This window comes from Halichoeres trimaculatus, unplaced genomic scaffold (genome assembly GCF_033239565.1).
Source record: "Halichoeres trimaculatus isolate MK-OKI-2021-1 unplaced genomic scaffold, fHalTri1.1 fHalTri1_scaffold_7, whole genome shotgun sequence".
NCBI lineage: Eukaryota > Metazoa > Chordata > Actinopteri > Labriformes > Labridae > Halichoeres > Halichoeres trimaculatus.
The window spans coordinates 28365482-28392806 of record NW_027437185.1 but is presented as its reverse complement, the minus strand read 5'-3'; the positions used below and the strand labels follow the sequence as shown (position 1 = coordinate 28392806).

The 27325-nt window shown below is 39.5% G+C and overlaps 1 protein-coding gene across 5 annotated transcripts in view; it reads right to left on the bottom strand.

Moving 5' to 3' along the window:
- Positions 1-9601: 9601 nt before the first annotated feature.
- glra1 (glycine receptor, alpha 1) overlaps positions 9602-27325 on the bottom strand; it is a 174696-nt gene continuing 156972 nt past the window's right edge. For 3 of the 5 annotated variants that reach the window (XM_074673810.1, XM_074673807.1, XM_074673811.1), the window contains one exon: positions 9602-10725. In XM_074673810.1, coding sequence (XP_074529911.1) covers positions 10417-10725 — 309 coding nt within the window. In that variant the 3' untranslated portion in view covers positions 9602-10416. The remainder of the gene's footprint in view (positions 10726-27325) is intronic. The other 2 variants (XM_074673812.1, XM_074673808.1) reach the window with 1 other exon arrangement.

Genomic DNA, 27325 nt, shown 5'->3' with positions numbered 1-27325 from the left:
TCCAGAATGTCACTCCTTCTCCTCGTTTTCCCTTCTCTCCTCCTCTTTGTCGCCTCCTCCACCAACACGTGTTATTATCTGGACTTTTTTTTGGTCATGTTTTTGTTTTGTTTTTCATGCTGAACTTGAATTTATTAAGAAGCAAACCGTAACACACAAACACATGAGAAAAAGGGTAAATACTACTTGAATTGGGGATTAAAAAACCCAGAGGTTAGGTTTTTTTCGCGTTCTCTCTCCCTGTTTCTTAAAGGAACGTGTACTTTACTGCTTGGGCAATCCTGTGTATTGCTGCCACCGTTGTATCTAGCGATGGATCTGTCTTATCTTTTTATTCTATCAGGTCAAGAGCTGAACTGTAGTGGTTTTATTTGAGTAAAAGTGTTGGCTTGTGATACGTGGATTCACGGACGCGTCTGAATGGAGCATGTATCGACTCATGTATCAAATCCTGTTAAGGCTTCTACTACCGATGCACTTCATTTGTCATCATGTTTAAAATGAACTCACCTGCCGATGAGAGAACTAAATTAAAAATGATTTACTGTTTTAAAAAATCTGGTCTGCTTCATCTTGTTTATTCCTTTCATTAAATCCCAGGTATTGTATTACAGGTGTGTGTTAAAGCTGTTAATTACTTGATAATGAGGATGAACTTTGGCAAAGGGACCTTGGATAAGATGTTGGCTTAATAACCAGAAATGAACCAAAACCTAAAAAGGTGTAACAGATGCAAAACACATTTTGGATTACAACAAGACTCTTGTGGTTTATTTTGGAAAATATATCTATAATATAAAATGGCTTTAAAAAATGTATCAACAAACAACATTAAAACTTGTGATGGCTGAATCACTTTTAATATCTAGCTTTAAGGTATAGTGGGGTAAGAGGATTCATATTTGTTTAAGTACAAAATGAATAATGTTTACTGCCCCAATCTTTTTTATTTGCAAACCATTAAATAATGTATTTTTTTAATCTATCCTGAGGCCTTTTCTACTAAATAATTAATGTGCAGAAGCTCTTTCCTTTGCATCTGTAGCTGTGCACCTGAGCAAGGAATGAGAGCTATTACATTACATTAGATTGTACATCCAACACTTAGGCATAAAGTGAATACGTGTGGTGTTGAAATATTTCCTTACTCTGGGGATAATAAATTATGTGCAACTAAAAAAAGTTTCCAAACATAGCATTACAAGATTTCAATAACTTCAAATTTGTCCCTTTATGCAACTGGGGATTAAGTTGAATTATAAAAGAAAACAACAACAACAACACACACAAAAAAAACATTGTTGTCCAAAACTGGAAAAAATACCATCTGGCACACCTGACAACCATTAGTTCTTAGTGTCTATGAAAAAGTAAATTTTGGTGTGAACAAAATGAGGCCCCTCAAACAACATTATATTTGGTATTATTTGCACAAGTGTTGTGTTTCATTTTTAACATGTCAACACGTTTACTTTCCATAAGACTCACCTCCTGACGTCATGTAAGTATTAATCCAATCTTGGTGGCCAAATTGTCACCCTTAAAGAAACGTTTTCTGTTTTTAACACAATATAAAAGTAGATTTATCATTAATTATCACATTAATTCCTTCAATTAAAAAAAAACAAAAACAAATCAGAATCATGGACTGTACAAAAAGTGGACGTAGTCTATGCAACGGCACCGGTCTGTTCCTGATACCGTGAAATGAAGCCAATCCACAGAAGCAGCCACATTGGTTATGACATGGTGTCCGTCAGTTTCATGAGCAGAGCTGTCTCTGATTGGACAATCAGACGATCCTAATATCTAGCATTTAGGCCTTAAATAAGCTCTTAAATGCCATAAAAGTTTTTTTTTTTTTTTTTTTTGCTGTGCACATGGTTTCCGGTCATTCTACAGCCAGCCTCATACAGGTCCTCGATGAACAGCAACTTTTAGCACTCCTGCACAGGCTGTGTCCATTGCAGATGATTCTACCTTTGTTTGTGAACGATATAAACTCAGTTTTTGAGAGCAAATTTTGTGTCTGTGTTTCTTTTATACAGACAGAAAATAGAAACAATTTCTCCACAGTTCAGCAACTGACTTAAGGTTGGTAGATTTAAAAATGCTAGATTGTTTAATATGCAAGTTTTTACATGGTTTGTTGTTACTATGAAGAATTTTCTTAAAAAAAGAACACACACACAGACACATCAATAATTTTTTTTTTTTTTTTTAAGTCTGATTTGATAAGCCAAATACCATGAAAAGCTGAGTCAAATGATCGGATCACTAAACAAAGCTCTGACTCCCATCCCCACTCCCATCTCCACCTTGAACCTGAATTCAGTCAATAATTGGCTGCAGCTCCATTAGAGCTTCTAAAGGGAAGTTTCACAGCTAGAACTAACTGCATTTTTTATTCTTCTGAGACAAAATTGCCACCCTCTCTGTGTTTGAGCAGTGTAACCCAGTGTCAGATATATTCTGACACTGAAAAGAAAGTTTTAAGCGGTTGCTGCCAGTAATGGTCAGGTTTTGGCTGTCCTCACAGACAGTAACTAGACTTTTCCATTCCTTTCCTCAAAAACTGGTCTGCTATGGAAACGGTTAATAAATGTATGACTGCCCACATCGCTCTCAGATGGTGGATCATGCACAGTGAAACCTGAATAATTTCAGGCTGTGCGCTGAATAATGATTTGAGCTCACGTCTGTTTGTAAAGCAGACACGTCTCAGTTCATGTTGGACTCACTAAAGTCCTGATTTCCTTGATTTAATAGCCCTTCAGGGCACGTTTAAAGTGGTGTGACTGTATGACAGGAGAGCTGCACATCTGGACGCTTCCTGAATATACAATCAGATGAGCAGACGGTGTTTGAATGATATACTGTATACTGAACTGAACATCTGACATTTAACTGAAGCATTTTCTGCTGCTGCTACTGATTCACTTGTTCATTGATTTTCAGTTGATCTGAAAGTAGCTCTTTTATTGAAGAGGCCTACGTTTGAAACACAAAGCATGGGATTGTACATTCTTTTCCCCACCTGACTGGGTTTCTCTTTTCTACTATTTATGGATGAAATAAAAATTAAATGATTGGGGAAGATTGAGGCTGCAAAACTTTTATTTTCCACTTGTTCCACAGTCAGTCATTAACATGAGAGAAACATGACTTAGAGAATCGATCTATTCAGAGTATTTCTCACCTCCTTCTTGAGGATTTTTAGCTTAGCTCCCTTCACATCAAAGTTTTGTTTGATTGTTAAAATGTGATTTATTGATAACCAGAGCTTTGAGTTGCATACTTTTGATATCTTTTCCACTACACTCATTTTATGTATGGGCGAAGTGCTTTGACTCACCTTTGTGTGTTTATCTTTGTGTGTGCATATATCCTCTCAGGACTCAGATGTCCTCACCTCCACTCACCTCAAAGTATGAGAAGTGAGCCTGGAGCCAGCTGGAGGAGCTACTTTTTATTTACACTTTACGTTAGAATGTGAAAACATGCTGTATCTTACATTTGAAACATACTTTACAGTTTCTTGTTTCAAGAGAGCGCATTGTGCTGTTTTTAGGCATCATACTGTCTCTCTGGTTACCATGTAGTAGCTTAACACGATTCACATCTTTAAAAAGAAACCTTTTTTATTTTATTTTATTTTATTTTTTATTAACTGGTGTTTTAGAAAACTCTCATTTCAGCCTCTACCTGAAATGCTTTGTTTAAGCTGCTGTCTCTTTACAGTGATACTCTGGGATGGAACAAGTTGGGTCCTATCACAAGGTTTAAGACAGAAATTACCCCTACAGCAGTGTTTTTGTGCAGCAGAAGCCCAGGGCGCTCGCACCAAACACCCCCTTCCTGCTCCTCTGCTGGTTTCCTCTGCACTCAGACGGGGCCAATTTTTACTTGACCAAAAACACAACAAACAGACTCCCACCGAAAAAATCTGATATCGGTCTGCATTCATGCTTTATTTAGGGAATTTTCAGCGCGTTACTTTCACACAAAAACACCGCTAAATAAGGCTGTAGTTTATGAGTATGTTTACATGTGAATAACAGTCTTTAGGTTAACATGTGTCTGTATTTTGGTGCTAAGTGTCCTTACATTTAAATTTACAAATAAATGAAAAAAAGTCTTGAAACTCTTTAAACTTTCCCTCAATGTTGACGCCCAGTCATCAAATGCAAAAAGGTCATAATTTAAACTCATTTCTTATGACTGATCATCCCCCAGACCACAAACAACGCTATCACATGAATTGTTGATGAAGATGTTGTATGTAAGCAGACCATAACACTGTGTGGTTGTTTGGCTCAAGGACATGTAGCTCTTAATAGACTCATTTGTGCTGCAGGTTTAGAGTCTGTGACCTACCAGTGAGGGTGCAGCCTGTGTGGACACGTGGCTGGCTGTTACACACATGGGCACATACACTGTATATTCCTGTTTGTATTGGTGTGTGAGTGTAGCCCTCCTGCTGTGCGCAGACACATCATTAGTATTCCAGGACCAACACAGCTTCCAGCATGTTCTGGTCCAGCTGGCAGCAAGACCCCGAGCATGCAGTGAGTTAACCCACACGTAAGTACACACACAGACACATTTGATCTGCACTTGTGTGGAGTTTCATTGAAAATTATCTTCCTCTGTTTTTCAAACCGCCATCTAAATGATGTGCTTTTTTCAAGTTCCTGTAGGCCTACAGAAGGTTAAGGTTTTTCTGCTGGATTTAAATTATCATCAGGACAAAAATCAGCAAATCAAGTCACAAGGGTACCAAAGTGTACGTAAACAACAAGTTCCTCACAGGAGCTCTAAAACTTTGCATGCAATGTTTTGGCTGCTGAGATGCATGCCAGGCAATGAATACACCCTACAGCAAGGATTTATTTGCAATTTTTAATATTTTTTTCTTTAATGATTACACAGATCCTTGAGTCGAGTAACAGAAAGCAGAAGATCCAACTCCAACAACCTTGACAATGTTCAAAAACGGGTAAAGAGATTTTTGTTCAGAAAACCTTTAATCGTTAATAGAATTAGTAGTATGACATATTTCAATAAATATTTAGATATATACAGATACAGCAGAAACGGTACATTCTTTTTTTCTCTTCAAATTGCTTCACATTTTTTTTTGTACAAGCCAAAATATCTGCCATTGTATTTATATTCATGCAAAATATTGTTTCTCAGATTAATGAAAAATAAAAAGGATTTGCTGAACTCTTTTTTTTTTCATCCTGCTTTGATGTGCACTCTCAGATTATAAGCGTCATAATGAGCATCGTAACCTCTGCAAATCAAACTCGGGTGCACTTTGTGCCAATACACAATAGAAGCAAGTAAAGCAAAATTAAGGCCATTCCAACTTGTGCAAAGAAAATAAATAAATAAATATAATAATAAATATAATGTTTCCTTAAGTTCACAGCAGTTTCAGGAGTCAATATATTTTTCCTTTCTCCCTTTGGGGCATCAGATTGTACAATACATACAATAAAATACAAGAGAATTGAACAAAACCCCCAAAAACGATAGAATCAAGAGTCATCGACAAATCAAACCATGCTACTTTAAAATCCTGTTCAGAACTTAAGGATTTATAAACGTCCAAAAACACATCCTTCATTATTCAGTCCATATGCACTGTAATGCAATATAAACCCAGAATCTGTCTCATGTTATGAACCCCCTCCCTCCCCCAACCCCATACAGTGTTACAATGATTAATACAATGATGAGAGGCCTATAATGGAGCTCTAAAATGACAACACTCACGCCTGAGGAGAGGGTATGAGTCATGTAAAATGGTAGTTGAATAAATGCATGATATGCTTCTATGTCTTTGTTTTCAGTTGCATATTCAACCCCCATATGGCACAAGAAGATATGTGTGTAGTGGAGAAATGGATGACTGCTGCTGGCCAATGCTGATGGACAGAAGTGCTTCTTCTGACTTTTTCTAGGTGCAGTGTCTATGGCACAGGAGTAAAAATTGCATGATTCTAATGTGACCGAGACATCTGATGTTTATCATCACGTTGAAGCCATGACCACAGAAGAGAAAAAACAAAACTCAAATTCGCGGCCCTTTCATTCAAACCTTTTCTTTACATATGTGGTCCCCATAAGATCTAACACCTGTATGCAAATTTAAAAAATGTGAACATCTGAGCATAAATTTAGAAAAGAAAAAAGAAAGTATTAGCTTTAGCCTTAAGCTGCTCATTAGAAACATGTGGTGCTAGCATGGGGAAAAATACACAGGACGAGGATTTAAATTGGCCAAATAAAAATGCTAACAGAGCGTGTAGCCCAATATTTGATGACCTATTATCTTCTTGCTTACCTTTGCTACTTATTTCTACTTATGGCAGTGAAAAATTTAGAAGTATTTTAAACTAATGCTAGCTTTAGCACTGTACCAACTGGTATAAAGACTGAGGACTTTTCTGTAGGAGCCATGCCAGTTTGCTAGCATGAAAGTAAGGCCACAAAGCCTAGTCATAAAAAAACTAGTGAGTTTACATCAAATTTCAAAACAAACCACTCTTGAAATTAGTTAATTTTGTAGGAGACAAAATTACTTACTTCCCCTACAATGTTGATTTCTTCTAATGGGCCTAACAGAGGAATAAGACACTGAGTTTTTCTTCCATGGCTACCTCAAGTTGGCTTGGAGTGAAGCAAGAACACAAGTAAACATCATAGTTGGGCCAAATAAAGAATTAGTGTCTTATATTTGGTTAAATAATCAAAAGCGAAATCATGTTGGTTGAGCTTTGAGAAGCCAACTCCATGGGAAACTAGTAACACATTTGGAAATTAGTGTTGGTATGAGCTTATTTTAGCTTTAGCAGCTTTTGGGAATTAAATGAACAGTATGAAGACAGAATGTAATCTGACCTTTACAAATATTTATCTGTAATATTTAATGTTAAAAAAGCTAAAGAGGACATTGGCAATCTGGGTCAACTTCTCAAACATTTTGCTACATATTAGCATTGGGTCTTTGCTGCTTTTTGGAAACACAAATGCAAATTTGTATGTCTGTTTAAACTAAAGCTAGAGCTAAGTTATTTGAAAAAATAAACCCTCTTCAGTGGTCATGGCTTTCATGACTTTCAAATAGTTATATCTGGAATGATTTCTTAGAACTGAATGCATAGGAATGAGAGTAATCTATGGCACTTCCACTTTGAACCGTGCTGGGTTGTGAATATATGTGCGTGTCATAGCCCTTCAATCGGTCATACACAAATTTTCTAGTAAATCAAAAATAATTTTAGCTATCTTTTGTAATAAAACAAATGTAAAATATCCCAATGTACACATTTTGATACATTTCTGCAGATTTTTACTTGTAAAACAACATTTTACAAGTAAAAATGTGTTTATGAATGAAGAGAAGGGGAAGTGTGATGGCTTCTTAAATGACTTTTTAAAAGAAATCTGTTAATACATCAGTCTGTTACATTTCTATCTCACATCTTCACTGAACATGGAAACCTTTAACTGCATCAAACATAATTGATAGAATTTTACAACCTGCAACAAATCTTAAACATTGGATCCACAACAGCAGAAAAAAAAGGCAATGGCTACTGCAGTCCAACACAAGAAACAAACAAACAAACCAAAAAAAAAAAAATCTTTGGCTTTGCTTCAAAACCAAGTGGATAATGGGAACAGTTTAACAAAAACAAAACTAATCAGATTGTAATCAACAGTTGGTGTGGACTCTGACTGAGCTGTTCCCCTGTGTGATATAGGTTTTGGGTGTTTAAAGGCAAAATAAAACCCTCTGATTAATACCTTTTGAAATATATATTTATGCTTTATCCAGTTTATGCTTTGTCACCCAGTTAAGTTCTTGAAAGTGGTTTTATGTTTGACTCTTGAGACCATATGACCAGGGTGTTCTTCCACAGGAAAGGTGAGCCCGAAATAACATGTAGTGACTCCATTATAGTGAAGGGAATGGAAAAATAAAGTAATCTGTTGATAAAGGTTGACCAGTACCACACTCCAAGGGGAGTTTAGGAATGACTCCTTGTCAGGAAGCAAATATCCCCGCTTAGCATAGCGATAAGGAACAGATGGAAAAGCTAGATTGAATCCTGCAAACTTTTACAAATACCCCAACCAACAAGTCACAACTAGGCTAATCACCTCCAGCTCTGGGATTCTGTCTCATTACACATTACAAAAACAATAACCGAAAAAGTGTATTGGCAAAATAAAAAAAGGAAACCCATCAGACTTAAGAGTAGAAACATGACAAATATCTAACATGGTGTAATTTATGTTAAACTAAATAAGAACCCTTATTTTTTTTAACAGTTTTGTTTTGCTACAGGATAATAAAATGTCTCACTCACGCTTTTCATCAAAACCTGTATGAAAAATTCTGTTGTTTTTTGGAATAAAGCACTTTGGGAGTATTTTGAGACTGAATTAGACGTGACAAGGTGATAAAATGAAACAAACATCTATGCTGTAAAATAAAAATAAAAAAATCTAATCCTTAATCTGCTGAAAATATTACACTTTATGTCCTACGTCTGTCCAGCTCAGAGGTGTAGCTCGATCTGTTTGCTGCTTATTTTTATTTAGAAATAAAAAAATCCATACAGTAGTCTACATGCTTTGGGCGATGGTCCCTGGACAAGTTTCCATTGGCTTGCTGTCTTTCAACACTTCTTCCCCCATAGAGACCAAGAGGCTTCGAGGACTGTTTTAGCAGTAAGCAGTGGGATAAAACAACTCACAAAAAAAGTTGCCCTTTTGAGATGAAGTTGCTCAAATTATAATTGCATATACTAATCATTGCATAGAGAAGCCTGGCGCAAAGTAAAGAGAAAAAGTCTTCAGAAAAATCCTTAATCAAACCGACTGACCTTCTGAATGAATGAGTCTTATCCATCACTCCTTCTGCATGGTGGCGTAGCTTTTCACAAGGTTTGCAGCTACAGTTGGTGCATGTGAATGAGATGGAACTACAGATAATTAAGGTATAACAGGTGCTATAATCTGTTTAAATTTACTACATATGTCCTTTCAGCTGGGGAACGGTGGGGACTCACATTAAGGTTGGGTCAAAGCAAGGAAGCACTAATAAGATGTAAACAAATCTGTGGTTCAGTCCCAATGAACACAATGAGGAAAGCAAACAAGGATCTATTTTTTTCAAAACTCAGTCCAGGAATCGCTTTGCTCGTTTTCCAGCCGATGAAAACAAACCAATATTCCAGGGATTAAAAAACCCTGGATGAGCCTGTGAGGAGACGTCAAGTAAAACAGCGGTGGACGTCAAACTTTTTCCCCTTCCTTGTGACGAAAAGGTCGGAGCTGCAGAGCACTGCACAGCCACAAGCAACATGTTTGGCACATAAATTAAGAAACAAACCAACAAATGCATCATGAAATAAATCAAGGACAGATAGAGGAACACATTGACCACAGATAAATGAGATATTTGTCCCATGATCTTCACCACCGTGAGTCCGGGGTGTCTTCTTGTTTTTTTTTTTTTTCTTTTGTCCAGTCCCGTGATTGAGAGCAGCAGCAGCAAGTGTCTCTGCAAGTTCAAGGTTTTTGTGGTGTTGGCAGCAGGGGGGAGGAAAAGCGTTGAGGAGTGCCTGCAATACACATTTGAAGCAAATCTAGATATATAGAATGCGTGATCCTTGCATCGCTTTAATTAATGGAAGCACCGATCCCCTGTCCTTCCTTTTCTGGGGTAAAAAAATCCCTCTCTTTCAGATGCCCACCTGTGGAAATAAAGTTCTTTTAATCCATTCATGATAGATATATGAGTATATTACACTGCTGTATGCTTCTCTCACATCCCCCACCCCGTCCCGACATCACTTTCCATATAGAATTAAGTATCTGTCTTCACACGAAAAGAACCAAAATCAAATACAAGACCCCGCTACTAGACTCTCTTTCTCTTCAGTCCGTCCACTCCCACACAGTTTGTTGGGTGTGCCTGCAAAAGTCTGTGTTTTCGTTTCATCTTTTCATTAATATATTGCCACATTCATATATCATGCATTTTACTGCATTGCTATTGCACTGGTCCGGATTATTCAGGAGGTGTAAAGAGACGGGATGAGGGTGGGATTTGGGGCAAGAAAGGAAGGGAGAAAGGGCAAAGAAAGCAATAAGTTTCTCAAATAATGTCTGGTAGGTGCCAGGTAGGGTTGGAGGGGGTGACTGCCACAAAAAGCGACTCATCCTTGACCAAAAGAGGATGAGAATAAAGGAGGAGACAAGGGAAGGAGGCGTGGTTGGCGTGAAAAAAGGTTGCAATGATTTCTCCTAAAGAAGTCAGGCTTCTGTTTCTTTCCTGTTTTTGTTTCCCCTTTCGCACTGTCCTCGCCCTTCTCCTCCTCCGCCTCTCAACTACTGCTTGTGGATGTCCTCGCTGCGGATGATCTTGTATATGATCCAGTAGAAAATGTTAAAAATGAGGAAGACGAGCGGGAAGGCCACGCGGGACACTGTGTCGATTCGCTTGGCCCGGCTGATGAACAGCTTCTTCATCTCCTCAATGCTCTTCTCGGGCGCGGCCGAGGCGGGGGCGTTGTTGTTGTTCCCCTTGATGGCCATGCCGTCTTTGGCCTGCAGGCAGGCGGGGCCCATTCCGTAGCCAGGGAAGCTGAAGCGCCCCTCGCCTGTCTCATCCTCCTGCAACACAGGCCAAGACTCAGGCTGTTAGGAACCAGAGAAAGACGTTACTGTTGGAGGTGTATGTGTTTATGATTGTGTCTTTGTGAATGTAACTGTGAGGGTGAGAGAGGTTGGTGCATGCAGGTGTGGAGGGTGTGTACAACACAGTTTGATATCAGTGCAGTTAAAGGAGAGATGGAGATGTTCAAACCAATCATTGTACATGACACACAGAAAAGTATTAGACATGACAAAAGAGGAGACTTACTCCAGTAGCTGAATGTCTGATTAAACATCAGCACTTTTACTTAAGTTACCTCCTTTTTCACTGTTTGAGGCGTCTATAATATTATCTCTTTCTGTGTTTGATTTCTTTTACATTTTGTTTTAAATCCTTCATTCTCAAACTTTTCTTATCAGCTGGTTTGTCAATACCAATGCTTTTTTACTGCCCCCTTCTGGTCTAATATGGACTCACAGGGAATGTCTACCAAGGTACAGACAAGTGTTTGCAGCATTCATCTTTAAAACATTCACCCCATGACATGAACTTTTGGTTATGGTCTCTGGAAACATCAAATTGACCCTTTGCCTTCACACAAGCATCCTCAAATCATGTTTTCTGCCGTGTTCGATCCATGCCCCAGAGACATCCCCCAAGAGGACCATACACCGTATCTTTCTACCATGACTCCATCATACTTCTCAGTTACAATCTCATAATTGGTTCAGGATTCCATTGATTAAAGACAGAGTGTACTACTTTGTCAGGTAAAGGTACCATCAGATAAACACATCAGGTTGACTCAAGGGATTATTTCGCCTGAGAGGATGATGGATCTCTAAACAAAGACAGTGGATGACCTGTAAACACAGGTATTTGTCTGTTCACTCAGCCTTACTTTATCAGCAAAAGCACCTTTTTAAAAAACACCAAATTTAGACAGAGGGGATAACACAACAGTATTTAAAGATAATATAATGCTAGAAATTAAAACAGCAAACTTATTAATTTCATGCTCAAAAGAGGCTCCATTTTTCCTTCAAGTTTTTATATCTGTCCATACAACAACAAAAATCGCTTCTTTTATCGTTCATCTTCCAAGTGCATTCTGGGAGACCACTTGCTAATTACAAAACACACTTTACTAGTTTGTCCGTTTTGTGTTACTGTAGAAAAGTGGCAGTTCAAGATTGCAGTCTCCCTGGAAGGGGACCAACTCCCTTATCCAGAATCCCATCTGCCATGTTTTTCCAGGGTAAAGACTCAGTTTCCCATGAGCACCCACTGTAGCAAAGACATGAGTCTTGTCAATGTTGAACTAATTGATTCCACCAAGGAGGTTATATTTTTGGGCAAGTTTGTTTGTCTGTAAACAACATAACTCAATTTTCAGGAAATGTTCAAAATTGGATAAGGAAGAAGTGATTATATTTCGGAGATGATCCAGATCACCGTTGGAATCAAGGACTCTTTCAAAGGATTCTTTATCATTGTGAGATAGGGCCGTTTTCAGCATATAACTCCACGAAAAATGGTCAGATTGCTTTGCAAAAGAAGACAAAACAAGGTCACCATAATTTCTGACAGATGTAAAAGCACGATCCAGATCCTGGCAATATTCTGGATAATAAGCTCTCGAATATGAAATAGGTACTGGGTCATCGTAACTTTCAACACTGTTAGGCAACAAATTATCATACAAACCTGCAACTAACACCAAGTTGTAGCAGACAGTCTGCTGAAAGGGAGTATAACATTAAAGTAGGACTAAAGTTTTGCGTGACAATCACAATATGTTTGGTGGAGGTCTGCACTCTCTGAGTGTCTTTCTAGTTTTAGGGCTGTGACAGCAAGAAAACTTTGTAAACTCAGTTTGTAGTTTATAGCTCTTCCTCTGCTCTTCTGTCCTTTTGTTTTGACAGTCCAGCTCTGGTGTCCACCATTATTATGAAATAATTTCAAGAAACCATTTTCTTCAGGGAAAGGACTCATCTTGCTTCTCACTCAGTCAACTAAGTCTGAATGCTAAAAATTGCATGTTGTAGTCTCTCATTTGGTGTGCTGTAAATGGAGTCATGTTCTCTTAGGAAAGTCTGACCTGACCATGGATACTAATTAAAACATATTTGTAAACATTAAAGCCAATTTCTACTGACTTTCCTTCTAACTATTTTTAACTGTAGCTTTAAGATAAAGTGTTTCGAGTTCATGTTGTTCATCTATTTTAGAAAATAAATGTAGCTGTTTTATAGTCTGACATTAAAGAGGACATATCATGCTTGTTTCTCCTTTTCACTATGCCAGACTAGGATGCCTGTAAAGCCTATCTGCCCTCAGTACAAGTCATTTAGTTCCTTCATTGCCCCACAATAGCGTTTTCAATATCCTTTTTAGGCCATTCTGAAGATCTCGTTGAAACGCTCCGTTTGGAGAATGACCTCCAGTAACCTTGCAACGTCACAGCCCTTTGTGCTCTGATTGGTCAGTTCTATCAGAGGGGCAGAGGGGGTAGAGCCAGGGGGCGGTTTTTGCAGCATGGCAGTATTTACAAAATCGCCACATTGAATGGAGCAGACTGAGCGAATTTGCTGTTTGCCAAAACTCCACCGTAAGGCATTGATAGCACTAATAAAATGGCAGAGTGTAGGATACGTCCTTTTGTATTGGACCCTGAGTCAGACCTGGACGGTTCTGCAGCTCAGGAGGAAGAAAATCCACCTCGACACAGATCATCTCAGGACGCTTCAGTGTGGTGAGTCAAACATGTATAGTTTATACGTTTATACTCGGCTCTGGGTGGGTGTATCCCTCGGTGGCGGTTGTGTGACTAACTGACATCACAGAGGAGGAGCTGCTTTATCAGATTACTCCAATAAAAAGAAAGGTACCTCGTGTCGTCACGACGTTTGAAATCTCACGGCCATCTGGCAATGACCTATGTTCAGAGGCATCAAATCTCGTAGGATATCAGAAAAAATACAATATCTCAGTTTTTGAAAATTCAGGGGGTGTAAGGTCTTGCTTTCAAATTTATTATATGTAAGTATTAAATCAGGCATCAGCATGATATGTCCCCTTTAACAATATCACCTCAGTAGCTAACACAACATTCACTGTACTCCTGTTTAGACAGAGGGCACAGTTTTTCCACTGGTCAACTGAGGCTGACTAATTGTTATTCTGAGCAGTAGCTCATTGAATTTGTCCACTTTTAATAAAGGAGTATTGAGCTGATTGAGTCCTCATATCACTGGAGTTCTTGGATTCAGAAGAGGAAAATAAACTCTGGCATTTACTCCATTATTTCTGCAATGAATCAATTTTCACTCTTCATCTTTCCTCCCATCAGCTAGAAGGAGTTGTAACTTTATCTGACATGCATATATAAACGCCATGCTTTCTAAAACATGCAAACTCCACACAGAAAGACCCCAATCAGTGAACTCATGAATAATTATCTGATCATTGATCCCTCTCTGGGAGCAGGCCGATATCCTCCGCGTTAGTGAAAGTCATCAATACAGGCTGAAGCTGAACACTGCGCACCTTAATCTCACGCCAAAGCGAGTGACGGGGTGAGTCGCGGTGGGTTGAATGGGTGGATTGATTGACACACATTATACTCAAGGTTAAGACGTGTGCACGTGGTGTTTTCACCTGAGCACGCTGAGATATTGAAATTCCTATCTGCACCGTCGCCCTGCCTTTTCATTACAGGAGACACAATGACTTCCTTATCTGGTTCTGAGATGCCGAACACAAACAGTGCGATGAGCCAGGAGACACCGGGAAGATGTGTGTGGGGACTAAACAAGCGCCTTTCAGAGTAAAACAACAGCCATGAAATTAAGAATTAGCAGAGGAAAAGCCCTCAGATGATAAAAAAGCATCTCACAATTTTGATAATGTCAAAAAAAATCATGCACGACTGCGACTTGTGTTCCCCGTGGGCCAAGCTATCAGCAGGGAATAATTCTGGTGCATTGTGGGTAAGAGAAAAAGGAGTATTTTGTGTTCAGAAAACAAGCAGAGAGGCAGCCGGGAGCCGGAGGAAGTGTTGGCAGCAGGAGAACTTTAACGACTGACGCAAAACCTCTGCAGCAACAACAAATCAAGAAGACAGTAAAAAAAGAGAGGAGGCAGCTCGACGCTCTGCTGCTAGACCAAGTTTGTCTCCAGCTGCAGGAAACCAACAAAATATGTCACCACAACGCTAAAAATGTCAATATGAGTCAATAAAACTGCAGAGAGGATGAAAATGTTGCTGAAAATCAGATCAAATGTTAGAAGAGTGCATCGGTCAATGTGTGTACATGTGTGTACACATACATGTTTGTTTATGAGTGTATCTAAAGATTTGGATGTGTGAATTTCTGTTTTGGACCACCAGGTAGGATCCATTTTTAGCGCCCTATGTCCCCGTTCTGTCCTTGCATCCACACCAACCCATCTATTACTGTTAATACATGTACACACACACACACCTTTGCACACACACCTTCACACACACGTACAGGGTGTCTCCACATTAGCCATGATGCTAGCCGACCTCTGCCCGTCCTTCAGTGACGCTGCTAAACTATTACAGATGCTCGCCTTTATTCTCCCTGCCATGTGATTAATGTGGAGGGCGGAGAGACGTGAGGAGGAGGCGCAATGAGGAGGCACAAAGGAGGAAGAGGAGACGTGATGAGGAAATGAAAGAGAGGAGAGGAAGCCCTGCAGCCTGACAGACAGTGCTCAGGGTAAATCACACTTTTAGACGTCTGAAACCAAACCTTCAACTCTGGATCGCTCCGGTGATTTATTATTTTTATGCCTAATTAGAAACTTCTTCCATTAACGTAGCGGGGACTGAGCTCGTGCTGTCCATGAGGTGGAGGATAGATGGAAGGAAGGATGGATGGATGGATGGATGGAGGGAAGGACAGAGGAGATAAACAGTTGAGCCAGTGCGGCTTTGCCTTCTGGGTTGGACATGTGAGGCGATTTATGGCCTTGCTCAAGGATGCAGCTCCCCCCTTTTACATCCCTCCTTTTGCATTTGTTTACTGTTGTACAATGATTATTATTAAGGAATTGTTGAAAATGATAACACAGTCTTTTGTCTTCTCACTTCTGACAGCATTAAGATTCATCCAGGCGCAAAAAAGTGATGTTACAAATTCGAACATCTAGATGGCAACGTGTCAAGAATACACTGGGCATCTGCTGCTGAGCATGAAATTGTTATGCTCTGCTGTAGCAGCTGCACTCTGATAAAACTGAATCAAAGGTGTTAGTAAGTCTGAACTCCGGTTAAAGGTACCACGAGGACACCTGGCCACTGTTCAGACTTCCAACACCTTGTATCCTCTGCTGACAAAAGTCCTGATGTTTGATGAATCTAAAGATTATTTAATTAGATTTTCCAAATAAAGTAAAGTGCATTATTTATTGATTTATCTTTTAACAGTAAGGCAGATATTTAACTACTTCAGAGCCATGCGACATGTCCTTTTTAAGAGGAGATATCAGATGGATTCCTAAAGTCAAGGCAAGTATTTTCACCATCAGCCCCAGAAAATGCTGTAATTATTAAAAAAAAAAAACATTTTGTGTTTTCAGATTTTCAAAAGGTAACTTAAATGAGGAAAACCTCCAAACCTTTTTTATATATATATACTGTTTTTGGTGCTTTTCAGTCTCAATAATAGATGTTAAGGAATCTTGACATAAAGCTCCAGAAAAGGCTAAAGTGAAAGGAGGAGTAAAAAGGAGATAGAGGAAAGGAATGAAACAAATGATAGTGGGAAATAACAACAAAGCTTGAAATCCAGATCCAAAGAGAAAGAAAAACTACAAATTAAACAAGCACTGTGAGATAGAAACAACAAGAAAAAGAAAGAAGAGAAATTCAATGTGGAAAGATGTAAAGTAAAAATAGTCTGTAAGAGAAGCATTAACAAGGAAGGGGTAAAAAATGAAATACAGCTAGGAAAGGGAACAGGAAAGAGAAAGAAAAGCTCTCGGCTCACTCATCCTTCTTGCTTTCCTCTCCCGATTGAAGCATTTGTATCTGTGCCTGCACTGATGTGATTAATCGAGCAGATTAGCAGGAAGCAGAGAGCGGACTGGGTCAGGCCTGCTCTCCTCCACCATCTCCTCTGCAAATATTACCCTTGGATACTTGTTTCAGAGACCTGCATTTACATAAAGCACAATGGGGAAAGGTGTCAGCCCTAACTAACGCCAGCATCAGTCTCTCCTGAAGGAGACCGGAGGTGGAGGAGGAATTCCGAAGCTTACGTTTCGCTTTATGATTTCTCCTCTGAGAAGCAATTCCAGCTGAGCGGTGGGGAAGGAAATATATTAGAAATTTGCCTTCGCTGATGTGTTTTCTGGTAGATTCATCTCGAGCCATCCTGCAGCCTCTCCCCCTGCTTCTCCTTCTGTTCTCTCCTCCGGGCCATTTGTGGCTTTTTAGGGTGTTTCATTATCAATGTGTCATGGCGAGTGGATTGTGGGGCGCTGAGAGGGATGAGTGAGCAGACACAATTGAAAACATTGAAAAGCTTGAAAAATCCCCCATTTTTCAAAATGATGCTAGATTAGATTGATCGCAGCGAGGCGAGAGGAAACATGTCTAAATATGTTTAGGATCCATCCAGAGTGTCCATGTGTGATTACATTTTTAAATCTGATTTTTATCGGCGAGGTAACTCCCACATCTTGGTGTGAAGCCATCCGGAAAAAGGGATGGGGGCTGTTTGGTATCCCAGCTTGTGTAGTTAAAGCCAGAACCAGAGGTTTTATGGGTTGGTTGCACTCACATATGAAACATGTAAGAATTTATTGTAATCTCAGAACACATCAGCCTCATCATCTGATGGGAGAGGTGATTTATGTCTCTGGGACTGGATACCAAGTTTTCTGGTGTATGCAGGCAAAATAACAAAATGACAATCAATCAAGGTTTCTGTGCAACATTCACAAACCAAACACCACTCTTTCTTTGTTACATTTTTTTTAAGTTACAGCAGGTCTCACTTCAACAGCAGATGCAGAGATTATTTTCTGGACATTTCAGTGCCAAGAGAACCCAGAAGAAAAACCCAATTTCTTGCATTTTACTTAAGCATGGTTTTAAATAGGAGGTTATGTTTTTGGGAGAGTTTGTCTGTGAACAAGAAAACTCAAAAAGTTACAAACTGATCTTGAAGAAATTTTCAGGAAATGTTCAAAATGGGATAAGGAAGAAGTGATTAAATTTTGGAGCTGATCCGGATCACCGCCACAATCAAGGACTTTTTCAAAGGATTTTTATCATTGTGAGATAGGGCCGTTTTTACCACATGTGTATATAACTTCTCGATAAATGGTTGGATTGCTTTGCTAAAGAACACAACACAAGGTCACCATCATTTCTGACAGATGTAAAAGTACGATCCAGATCCTGGCAATATTCTGGACACTGAGGAGGTCTGCTCTCTCTGAATGCTTTTTTAGTCTGTACTTGTATCTAGATGCAGATCAAGTGCTGTCAAATAGTCACTGATAGCAACTTGGATGTCTCCACAACAGTGTAATTCTGCCTACTTCTTCTGTCCGTGCAGACTGTTTTTCCTGCATACACCCAAAGGCTGCTGAGATCTGATTGGTCACTTCCACTCAGACTGTTAACGTACTACAAATGGAAACTAGAACAATTTCCACGCTGCAAATCCATTTTTATCAGGTAGTCAAGCTGATGAAGGCTTGATACCAAAACACATACATGTGTGTTTTTATGCTCAGCATGATAAAACTGACTCTGTGATTCCCTGTAAAAAAAAAACACTTCAAACTTTCACCTTTTTTGAGTCCAGGAAGTGCTCTTTCTGTCATTTTTAAAATGATGGAAAGAGCTCAAAGAAAGGGACAATGCTCTTTTCAAAGCCATCAGACTCCACCAGCAGAAACAAGGTTTAATGCACCATTCATGCAGGACACGAAAGTTGTTACTGTTGCGTTTGTAAGGTTTGTCACAGTGTTTTGTGTGTGACACAGCCAATCTGAATGTTTATGGAGGTGGTAGAACAGCAATTCCCATGACCTGGGAAGTGAAAGCCATGATTTGATCAGAGCAGTGTTGTTTCTTTGAGGAAAAATTATTTAGTCATATTTAGAAAAAATAAAAAAGCATCTTACTCTCAAACAAATAGGTCTATCTTTACATCATGTGCCTTAACATTTCAAATCACAATCTAACAAGCATCAGCTGTCCCCACCAAAATGCATAACCTCTCACCAATTTCCTGTAATAAATCTCTTCCATGAAAATCATTTACATACCCAGTGATGAGCTTTTGTTGTGCACCTGTGCTCTCTTTCAGTTTGGCTAAAATGATCAGGCTCCTCAGTGTGTTGGGTGTGAGCACATCTGTATTCAAAAAGCCCTCTCAAACCACTGTGTGTGGATAAGATCAACATCTGATCCAACGTTGCCTTTAAGAAAAGGGTTTCCCCCAAGGGTCAGGAATTACTGAGCCGATATTTAATCCCAAAACCTTTTTTAAAGATAAAAACTCTTATCTCTGCATTTTAATCTTTAAAACTCAAATCCTTTCCTTCCCTTGAGACTTTATGATAACATCTTCCAAACATTTCAGAACACTGTTTTTGATTGCATGCATCGCTCCACTCGTCCTTTCCTGCTTTTCTCCTTCTCCTCCGTTTGTTTCCGCTGGAGTCCCTGGTTGCATTAAAGCGTGCTGTGTTAATGTCTCCCTCTCATCAAGCCACTGACCTGGAATGATTATCCACATGATCTGCTGCACTGCTCCTTTTCTCCCTCTCCTCTTTCTCTTTCCGTTTCCACATTTGATCTAAAGAACATTTCAGGATACCACGACACCTTTAGCTTCATGCATGAAATCTGACGTGTAAATGTCAATTAAGGGTCACTTCGGCTTAATGTAGAGTTAAATTTAGCTTCTGATGGACGTAGAGGCAGGGACATTTACAAAGAGAGCCTCCACGAAGTTCCAGGATAGGATAATTGGTGTCTCCCTTCTGACTTGTAACATCCTTTTTTATTATTTAAAAAAGAAATCACTCAGAAATGTGAAGGAAGTGCCTTTGTGAGTTAGTTTCTTTCTATCTTTCTTTCTTTCTTTCTTTCTTTCTTTCTTTCTTTCTTACTTTCTAATGGGATTTGAACAGAAATCTAAATGCACATCTTTACAAAAAGCTTCATTTAAATCAGATACGAATACAATATTTATGCAAGTGTTTTGATATTCATGCCATGTCTTGTCACATTTTTTGCTTGAACAGTCGTATAAAATCTGACAAACTGGTTCTTATTTCATGTCTTTGCTCAGTAAAGCTTCCCGAACCAGCTTTTAGATCTATGACAACTAGTTTTGGGAAGGACATGTGAAATTTCAAGATTTGGAAATAAATTCTTATGTTTGAATCTATAAAACAAATGGTATTGGTAAACCAAATGCAGAACTTTCTGTGATACAAACCATTCAGCAAATAAAACTGCATGTTTGTTTGTTTTTTGAAAAAAAAAAAAAAAAAAGCCTACTTGTTCTTTATTCAAGAACAGCACTGGTGTTTTTTCCTCAGGCGCAGATTTGGGAGGTTTATCCGTGATGACGCTGCTGCTGTGTGAGCAGTGAGCAATGCTCGCTCTTTGCACATGAACTACACAAAGGTCAAGTGTGCAGTGGTGGCTGCCTGACAAATGCATAGCCTTGGCAAGCCTTTACAGTAAGAGGAGGATGAAAGTCAAAAGGGGGTTCAGTCACAGTGGAAGGAAGTGGAGGAAGAATGGTTACTTTGCATAAAAGCATTTCTTTCTTTTTCTGGACGATAAATTTCCTCTATGTTAGTGGTTAAACCTGAAAATTAAAGTTACTCTGAGACGGAACAAATGCGGTTTGACTTCTCAACTAACAATAACTCGGATGCAGAGACCTTCACACCATCTTAAAGTTAATTTTTGCAACACATAACTTTTCTCCTGATCTTTCATTTTTTAAGACAGAAAAATTCTTAAGGGTTAGATGTCAAAGAATCTTGCACTTGTAAACAGTCTGCTCTGCCAGCAATTTATTACTGATGTAAGATTTTACAGTTTATTTTTATGCCTCCATGCATAATCAGGTGGTAAATATCAGAAGTAACAGCGTTGAGGTCCAAAGGTCAACATTTAAGTCTTGTAAAATCACACAGGGCCTGACGTGAGTTCATGTTCTCACTAATCCTGCAGCTTTTAAAAGCATAATAAGGCCCAGAGGTCAAACATTTCCCTTGCTAACAGCTCAGGGTATAAATATGGATAATAACAAAGATCTGGAAGGTAAGTGCTTCCACAGAATAATATTCATTAGTCATCAAGTCAATGCAGAATTAAACAATAAAGACTCTGTGTGTTTAAGCTCTTCCGCCTCTAATCAGGGATCAGAAAGAGTGTGTGTGTTTCCTTTCGCTCTTTCACGGCCGACCTGTCAATCTGAAGGTTGAGTTCAGCCCGCGGAGATCACTGATCGTTCTCCCCGCTTCACTTCTTCAGGCCTCTTAATCCCCGCGCTCTCTTATCTGTCTGTGTTCTCAAAGCAGCCCAACAGCCTGTGAGATCAAGGCGTTTAGAGGAAACCAGCATGTAGAGCTAACCCCCCGCTCCAAAACGCCTAATCACGACTAACGAGCTGATTATAGCCGATCAATCAGGGAGTCGGGCTCCTTAATGCGGTGCTGTCATTGTTCCACAGCAGGGTGGCGTCAGCAGGCCCCTCTGGCCACTTCTGCAAATGTGCTTCCTCTTTTCCCAGAAGGCTGAGCGTGCCAAAAGTGGAGCCGGCTTCAGGCGGAGGAAGCATCTTTAAACTCCTCAGTGGCTCTTTACACTTTTTGAGGTGAAGGGGGAGCTGGCTGCAACAAACCTTTCATCATTTTATTTGATGGTATTTCATGTAAGCCACTAATTTCGATGCATCTAACAGAGCTGATTGATTAAAGATAATTCACTACAAATAACTTAATCCAATGAAAGCTTTTCTTGATCTTTAAATTTGCATTCTGTGCCTTGAACTTCACAAACAGCCCTGGAGATGTATGGAAGTCAGCGCTGATTGAAATGGAGGCGAGAGGCAGTAATGCTCGCCTTCCTTTGATTTCTAAAGAGCTCTCACTCTCTCCCTTTTTCAGTCTGGAGAGCTTGTCTGTGTTAAACAAGCGAGCTGCTGCCAGGCGGGCCTATCCTTCAAGGATGAGTGGCGCTATTGATCTGATCCCCCTGCAGTGGTCTGACTCCCCCAGCAGGGGGGGCTGTCACTCTGCGTCGGTGCTCTGAGGAGCCGGCTGTGTCTCCATCCTTCCTCTCTCAGGGCTGCGGTATCCATCTATTTGATGCCCCCCTGCTCCGTCTTTCTAATTAGACAGCCTCGTGGAGCAGGAAGCCTCAGTCCGATTGCTCTGGCTCTCTTTCTCTCTTCCTCTCTGTCTCGTTCTCTCTGGACTATCAGTGTCACTAACAAATCAATAAAGCATCAGGGTAGAAACCACAGGAATCAGCACAACCAGGACTACTACAGCTGCTCTGCTGCAGCTACCTGCACAGCAAACGCAGCTTCGACTCTAACTCTAAAAGACAAGCTGAAGAAAAGGTGGAAGTACAGCTTCGGTCCTAAAGCAGATTCCAGTCAAGCGATCACATCGACCCGAGCAATTCCCGGAAAGCCCGACCAATACTTACAGAGCCTCCAATTTCATCTCGGTCTAATTTGTGTGCTACTTCCAAAGCAGAAAAAAATACACCGTAACAGTTCTGATAAATCCCTAAAACCCTCTTGGACATTCTTAAAGACTTATTCCAGAGATTTCCAGCTGTGCCCAGCCGCACCCCCCGGCTATTTATCACTGCTGCAGCCATAACCACGGGCAGCAAATCCCTCTAGGGAGATATCGCTCTAATCCAATACTTCCTGCATCCTAACACAATTAGCATACAGGATTTAAAGTGTGTGCTAAACATGCTGGCAATTCCCATAACACATGACGAGCTGTGCTGCACAGTGCACTCCACTAATGATAAAAAGACTGTCAGGTTCCTCCTCTTTGAGATGATTTCTTTTACCTGGATTTAGAAAAGTGGTTACAACAAAACACAGTTTCTTATCATTAAGACTGAAGCAGCAAATCAATCCAGAGCTACAGACAGAGAGGATGTCTCAGAGGCAAAGTTGAACTGAATCCACAAGTACCAGAAGGGGAAATGTGTCTGTGGTGGGTTTTGTAAATTCTGTGTATAGGAAACAATTCCCTCTCTGAAATGTGCTTGGGAACTTCCTTCGAGAACAACTTTTCAGGCAGAATACATCCACCAGAAATCCATACACTGGCATACTTTCCATCCCCGTGATCCTCCTGAGAAAACCTACTGCAGCATTCATTGACAGTAAGCAAAGCTTCAATGATTTGTGGGTGTAATAACGCATCTTCCTGGTGTAATTTCATTGATCCAACTTCAATCCATAGGTCAAGAACCTGAACTTATCCACATCAATGTATGTTCCACAGGAAATGAAAACATACGCACACAAGGCCAGTGATGTATGGAGTAAAAAAATAAGTAACTGCAACACACCACCAGATCTACAGAGGGCAGTAAGACAACGATGAACGCCACTCAGGAAAAATTAAGAAGAAGAAGACAAGCCTCCATCCTTATGTGTAACACGTCGTTAGCCTGTTACAAAGAGGATATTTAGCCTTTGTTGGTTTTTATTGTACTTTATTGCACTGCAGGTAGACTTTTTCACACTTGAAGGAGACAAGTGCCAGAAATAAAGGTGTTGTTTGCTGAAACCATTTCAAAAAGACCAAAATTGCTTCGAGCAGGGAAACACCAAACTGGATCCATGTGTCAGCTTAAAAAAAGAAAAACAGCTTATTCACAACTTTTGGCAGGATGCATCTTTCTCAAACAGTTTTAGATCATCATCAAATACTTATCTGATAAAAGTATTTGGACGCTTATATGTAAAACTAAATCAGGACTTCTTCTGTGTTTCAACAGCTTTTGTAAACTGGTTATCTACTGACACAGTCAGCTGTAGGTCTCCAGTTTACAGGGTCACTCTTTAAACCAGGGGTAGGCAACCTAGGGCAAGGGTGCTTTAGCTGGCATGTGAGGCCTTTTATGATAGCACACAAAGAATAATTTCAATAAGGCAGAAGACAAAATAAAAAATTAAAACCATCGGGATGTATTCTATTCAATTCTTGACGAGAAATTGAACACACTTTAAATGTTCTTACATAGCAATTTAACAAATAACGTTAAAAAATAAATTTAAATCATGACGTTACAAGTGTGTGAATGTGTCTTGCAAGTGGGTCACCGCAAATCTCTTGGGACGTCAGTCTGGTAGCTCCCAGTTGCATCCATTTAGCAGAGTTACGAAGGCCTTATTAAGGCAAACAAACCAAGTTCCAGTTATTCTTTCTAACAAAGCTGGAAAAGGGAGTATTGATCTGTTGTCAGAGATGGCCAAAGATTGAAAAATATTTACCTCTTGCTGTGTGTGTGAAACAGTGTTAGCAAAGTACGTGAAACAAATTAACACATTAAAAACTTTCCTCTGTATTGGAGGAAGTTATACCATTTCTCACTGCATAGCTAAGCATGGAAAACCATTGGAGGAGACTTTCCTGTCAACTAACGATTTTATGAAAGAAGTAAGTCTGAAGTAAGTAAACATGGAAAAGATTGCCTACCCCTGCTTTGAACTTTTACACCGGGAGCTGACAGAGACACATTAACACTATCAGGCACAAAGAAGACCACTGTTTAGGATTTATTAAACCAAGTCAATCACAGCTGCAAATCTTGTCTTAAGCTGACTTTTGGTACATGTGTCCACTGTAAAGCCAAATAAACTGATGTAAGAATGGTGCTACGAAGAATAGTGCTAAAACAGTCCCAAAACCTCTGGACGGAGATCATTTTTCTTTCAGTAAAAATGTCGGATGTGGCATGTATATCCAGAGATTCAGCTCTGATTCTTATGATAGAGCAATAACTTGATTTCTATTGTTTGTTTTTAAACAGTGAAGCATCTAAATCATGAACAGTGTGGTAGTTGCTGCCTCTGTCAGGTGTTTTGCAGCTGCCTGAAGGCCATCAGTGAAGCTGTTCTCTGCAATGAGCTGAAACCGGACTGATAGTCTCTCAGAGCTTTAATAGAGGGCCGTGGATCACATTAGACTCACATTAGAAGGACTGGCCAGAGAGGTTAATTAAGAACGTGAGGCGCCCGAGGACTGCCTCTCCCTCCCTTCTCCTCTCAGTCAGTGAGGTTTCACCACACTGGATTTATTTCACAGCGGAGCGCTCGGATTAATGGTGGTGATCTTATTCAGGGCGCTCATATTTCTAATAATGAATTTCATTCTTCAGTTTTTATTGTGCTGGAAAAAAAGAGAGAGAACACTGCAGGAGCTGAATTTAAAACTCTTTCAACACTTCTGACTGATTTCCTGTATTTCTGCTGCATAATGCAAACCTCTCAGCAGAAACCTGTTTTGCATGCAAATAGCTCAAATTCCTCTGTGTTTTTTTTTCTTCACTGTCCTCAGTTTTTAAGTTTGATAGTAAAAATGCAGAAAAGCTGCTTTAATGCTTCGTTGCAAGAAAAGGTTCAGAATGAGTTTGAGATGCTTCTTTGGCTTTCTTTCAATTTTATGCAAATTTATATTTACAGAGAGAAATTGAGCTTTATATATAAAGTGATGTATCAACAAGCTGCACTGTCTTGAAAATTTCTGAATAAACAAAGATAGGGTTTTTACAGTAATGACAATTGATACAACCATAAGTATTCAGGTATTTAAATACTCTTTACGTCAACAGTAATAATTGTAAGTGGATGCTATCTTTGCAGCTCTATTCGTCATCTCACCTGCAGCTTATTTATCTGTGTGCAGCTTTCCATCCTGAGTAACATCTCTGACATTAGCTTCAAGCATCCAGACATGGCTTCACAATGTGGTGTCAAAGTGTGACCTCACTTGCTGCTCTCTCCTCCTTACACTCAATTCTGGGACATTCCTCCCTCTATAAACACACCACATTTAAACAGATGTATATCAAATTCACAGGCTCATCATCATACAATGGAAACGATAAGACTCATGATTCAGAACTATCACTGCAAGAAGAAACAGACACAGAGATGTGACTCAAGGGCTTCATTTTTCTGGATGTTGAGAGGTGAGAAACCAAGTTAAAGTATTATTCTTATCCTATGAGTATTGATTATTATGGATCCCAATGTTGGTATTGACAAATTAATGTTTTAGATGTAGCCACCAACCGCTATTTAAACCAAGCTTGACATGCAGCCTAACATGCTAATACATGGCCCTACCTCTGAAAGGAAATTTTCCACAGGAAAGGCATTTTCTTATAATTTCTTCATTTTCTTATAATCTACTTGAAATTATAATCTACTTGAAATTATAATGTACTTTTCCCCCAGTTCTGGTAAAACTGCCACCATAACTGCAACTATAATTTACATTTCATAAACCGCCATTGATGTTAGGCTAGCAGCCACATCTGCCACATCTAAACCACAACTGTCCCTCCTGTCCTGTTCTTCTACATTGATGCTCATTGGTCAAGTCAGTGTCTTAAGAAAAAAAAGAAGTTAAAAAAAAAAATCAATTGGAAAAAAAAAAAAAGAAAAAAAAAGAAAAAAACTATGGGCTGGAAACTTTTAACACAAATCAAAAATATGGACAAATATTGGATCTAGCCAAACTATGCGCTTTTCCATGCAACTCTTCATGTTTAATATTAAGTCAGGCCTTTATGCAAAACAGATGGAGCATGTAAACCAATTGGGATCTCTCTTCAGGGTGGATCATACGCTCAAACAATGCTGTGCATGAAAAAATCTGGTGCACAATGCTTTTTTTCCCCTTCCAGTTGCCTGACAGAAACATGAGTACATATATATTTCATCATGTGGCTCTGGTGTGAAAAAGCTTGAATAACCAGTTAAGTGCATATTCTGATACATTAACTTTGAGTTGCATGTTATGCATAGAAAACCCCTAATGAATATATCACATAGTGCTGAAAATAGATGGTAAAGTTACCTGAGTTCACCTCAAGACAGAAAAAGCCCTCAGGCACATGTAATGAAGGACATGAAGCACCAAACACAGCTCACGTTAAGTTCTAAGTTCAGCCTCTGCCACAGGACAGGACTTAAAAAAACTCAAATTCGTTATGCAACAACCTGAGGAACTGAAACCGTCTTGTCTTTCTTATAACATAAAGCAGGAGCATAATAAGGTTTGCTTAAATGGAAAGTGAAAAGAAGTTGACCCCTACCAAAACAGTCAAGCTCCCCTTTTGTTAGCAAAACTCTCATTACATAACAAACCAGCAGCCTGAATTAACCTCCTGCTTTCATCGTACGAGCAGAAATAAACTGTGCAACAGGATGAAAAAAGAAATCTATGCAAAAGGTTTGGTGTGCCAGATGTGGGTCAGCCTTGAGCCTGCGGTCCTCCCGCTCTCTCCTCCTGCTGAGGGGGGTGTGAGAGGGGGGAGACACATAGACACAGGTACAAAAAAAGAGCGAGCAGGGA